General features: G+C 59.2%; 1 protein-coding gene across 2 annotated transcripts in view; it reads left to right on the top strand.

Annotated features, from left to right (window-relative positions):
• The window catches only part of LOC104917002 (cytochrome c oxidase subunit 6B1), a 2,496-nt gene extending 1,003 nt beyond the window's left edge, over positions 1-1,493 (top strand). For both annotated transcript variants that reach the window (XM_010728068.3, XM_010728069.2), the window contains exons 3-4: positions 6-106; positions 1,305-1,493. In XM_010728068.3, coding sequence (XP_010726370.2) covers positions 6-106; positions 1,305-1,358 — 155 coding nt within the window. In that variant the 3' untranslated portion in view covers positions 1,359-1,493. The remainder of the gene's footprint in view (positions 1-5; positions 107-1,304) is intronic.
• Positions 1,494-1,616: the final 123 nt, after the last annotated feature.

Here is a 1,616-nt window from a genome sequence, read left to right as displayed (position 1 = left end):
ACCAGATTTCCACCGCTGTGAGAAGGCGATGGCGGCCAAAGGCGCGGATGCCACCCCGTGCCAGTGGTACTACCGAGTCTACAAGTCCATCTGTCCCATGTCCTGGGTGAGTGTCACCTCCTCCTGGTGGCCTTCCGAGTGTCACCTCCCCCTTGGTGGCATCTCCAGGATGTCCCGGTGGTCTTTCAGTTCCTTCTTGGTGGATTGGGGGTGGTTGGGTGGGAGGGTTTTGTCCTCTTGGTGGCAGGTGGGAGCCTCGTGGTGTCCCCAAGTTCTTGAGATCCTCCGTGATGTTCCTGTGATGTTCCTCAGGTCCGTCTTGTGTCCCCATGATGTCCCCATGGCGTCCCTCAGGTCCCACATGGGGTCCCTCCTGGTGTCCCCATCGTGTCCCCATGTCCCATGTCCTTCTGATTTCTCCTGGTATGCCCATGTTGTCCCCATGGTGTCCCCATGGTGCTCTCAGGTCACACATGGGGTCTCTCCTGGTGTCCCCATGGTGTCCCTGTGTCTTTCAAGCTCTTCCCAGTGTCACTATGTTGTCCCGTAGGTCCCACACGTGGTCCCTCCTGGTGTTCCCATGGTGTCCCCATGTCTTTCAGATCTTCCATGATGTCCCTATGGTGTCCCTCAGGTCCCACATGCGGTCTCTCCTGTCCCCATGGTGTCTCCATTTCTTCAGGCTCCTCCTGGTGTCCCCATGATGTCCCCATGTCCCTCAGGTCCCCCACCTCTGTGGTGTTTCCATGTCCCTCCTGGTGTCCCCACGTCTTTCAGGCCCCTCCTGGTGTCCCCACGATGTCCCCATGTCCCTCAGGTCTTTCCTGGTGTCCCTATGGTGTCTCCATGGTGTCCTTCAGACCCCTTCTGGTGTCCTCCTGGTGTCCCCATGTCCCTCAGGTCCCTCCTGGTGTCTCTACGATGTCCCCACATCCCTCAGGTCTCTCCTGGTGTCCCTATGGTGTCTCCATGGTGTCCTTCAGACCCCTTCTGGTGTCCCTGTGATGTCCCCATGTCCCTCAGGTCCCTCCTGGTGTCCCTGTGATGTCCCCATGTCCCTCAGGTCCCCCACCTCTGTGGTGTTTTCATGTCCCTCCTGGTGTCCCCATGTCCTTCAGGCTCCTCCTGGTGTCCCCACGATGTCCCTCAGGTTCCCCGTGGTGTCTCCATGATCTCCCCATTTCCCTTAGGTCCCCCCCATGGGGACACCGGAGCGTCACAGGGGTTGGAGGGAGGGGGTCCATATGTCCCCCATGTCCCCCACCCCCACTCAGCTCCCTGTCCTCTCCGTGTCACCCCCACAGGTGACAACGTGGGACGAATACCGTGAGGAGGGGACCTTCCCTGGCAAGATTTGAGCTTTAGGTCGCACGCAGGGGGGTCAACCGTTGTCACCTGGGGGGGTGTTGGTGACACAACCTGGTGGGGTTGGGGACACCGTTGTCACCGTGGGGTTGAGCGACACGGCCAATAAAGGGTTAAACTGGTGGCGAGCACGGCTCCGTTCTGTCACTGGGAGTCGCGGGTCGGAAGTCAAAGCAGAAGGGTTTTATTAACGAATTAAATTAATTAATTGGAACGGGGCGGGGGGGAGCAGGATGAGGAGGGATCACGGC

The sequence above is a fragment of the Meleagris gallopavo genome, unplaced genomic scaffold, assembly GCF_000146605.3.
Source record: "Meleagris gallopavo isolate NT-WF06-2002-E0010 breed Aviagen turkey brand Nicholas breeding stock unplaced genomic scaffold, Turkey_5.1 ChrUn_random_7180001953110, whole genome shotgun sequence".
Taxonomy (NCBI): Eukaryota; Metazoa; Chordata; class Aves; order Galliformes; family Phasianidae; genus Meleagris; species Meleagris gallopavo.
The sequence above is the reverse complement of the archived record's forward strand: the minus strand, read 5'-3'. Positions and strand labels throughout refer to the sequence as shown.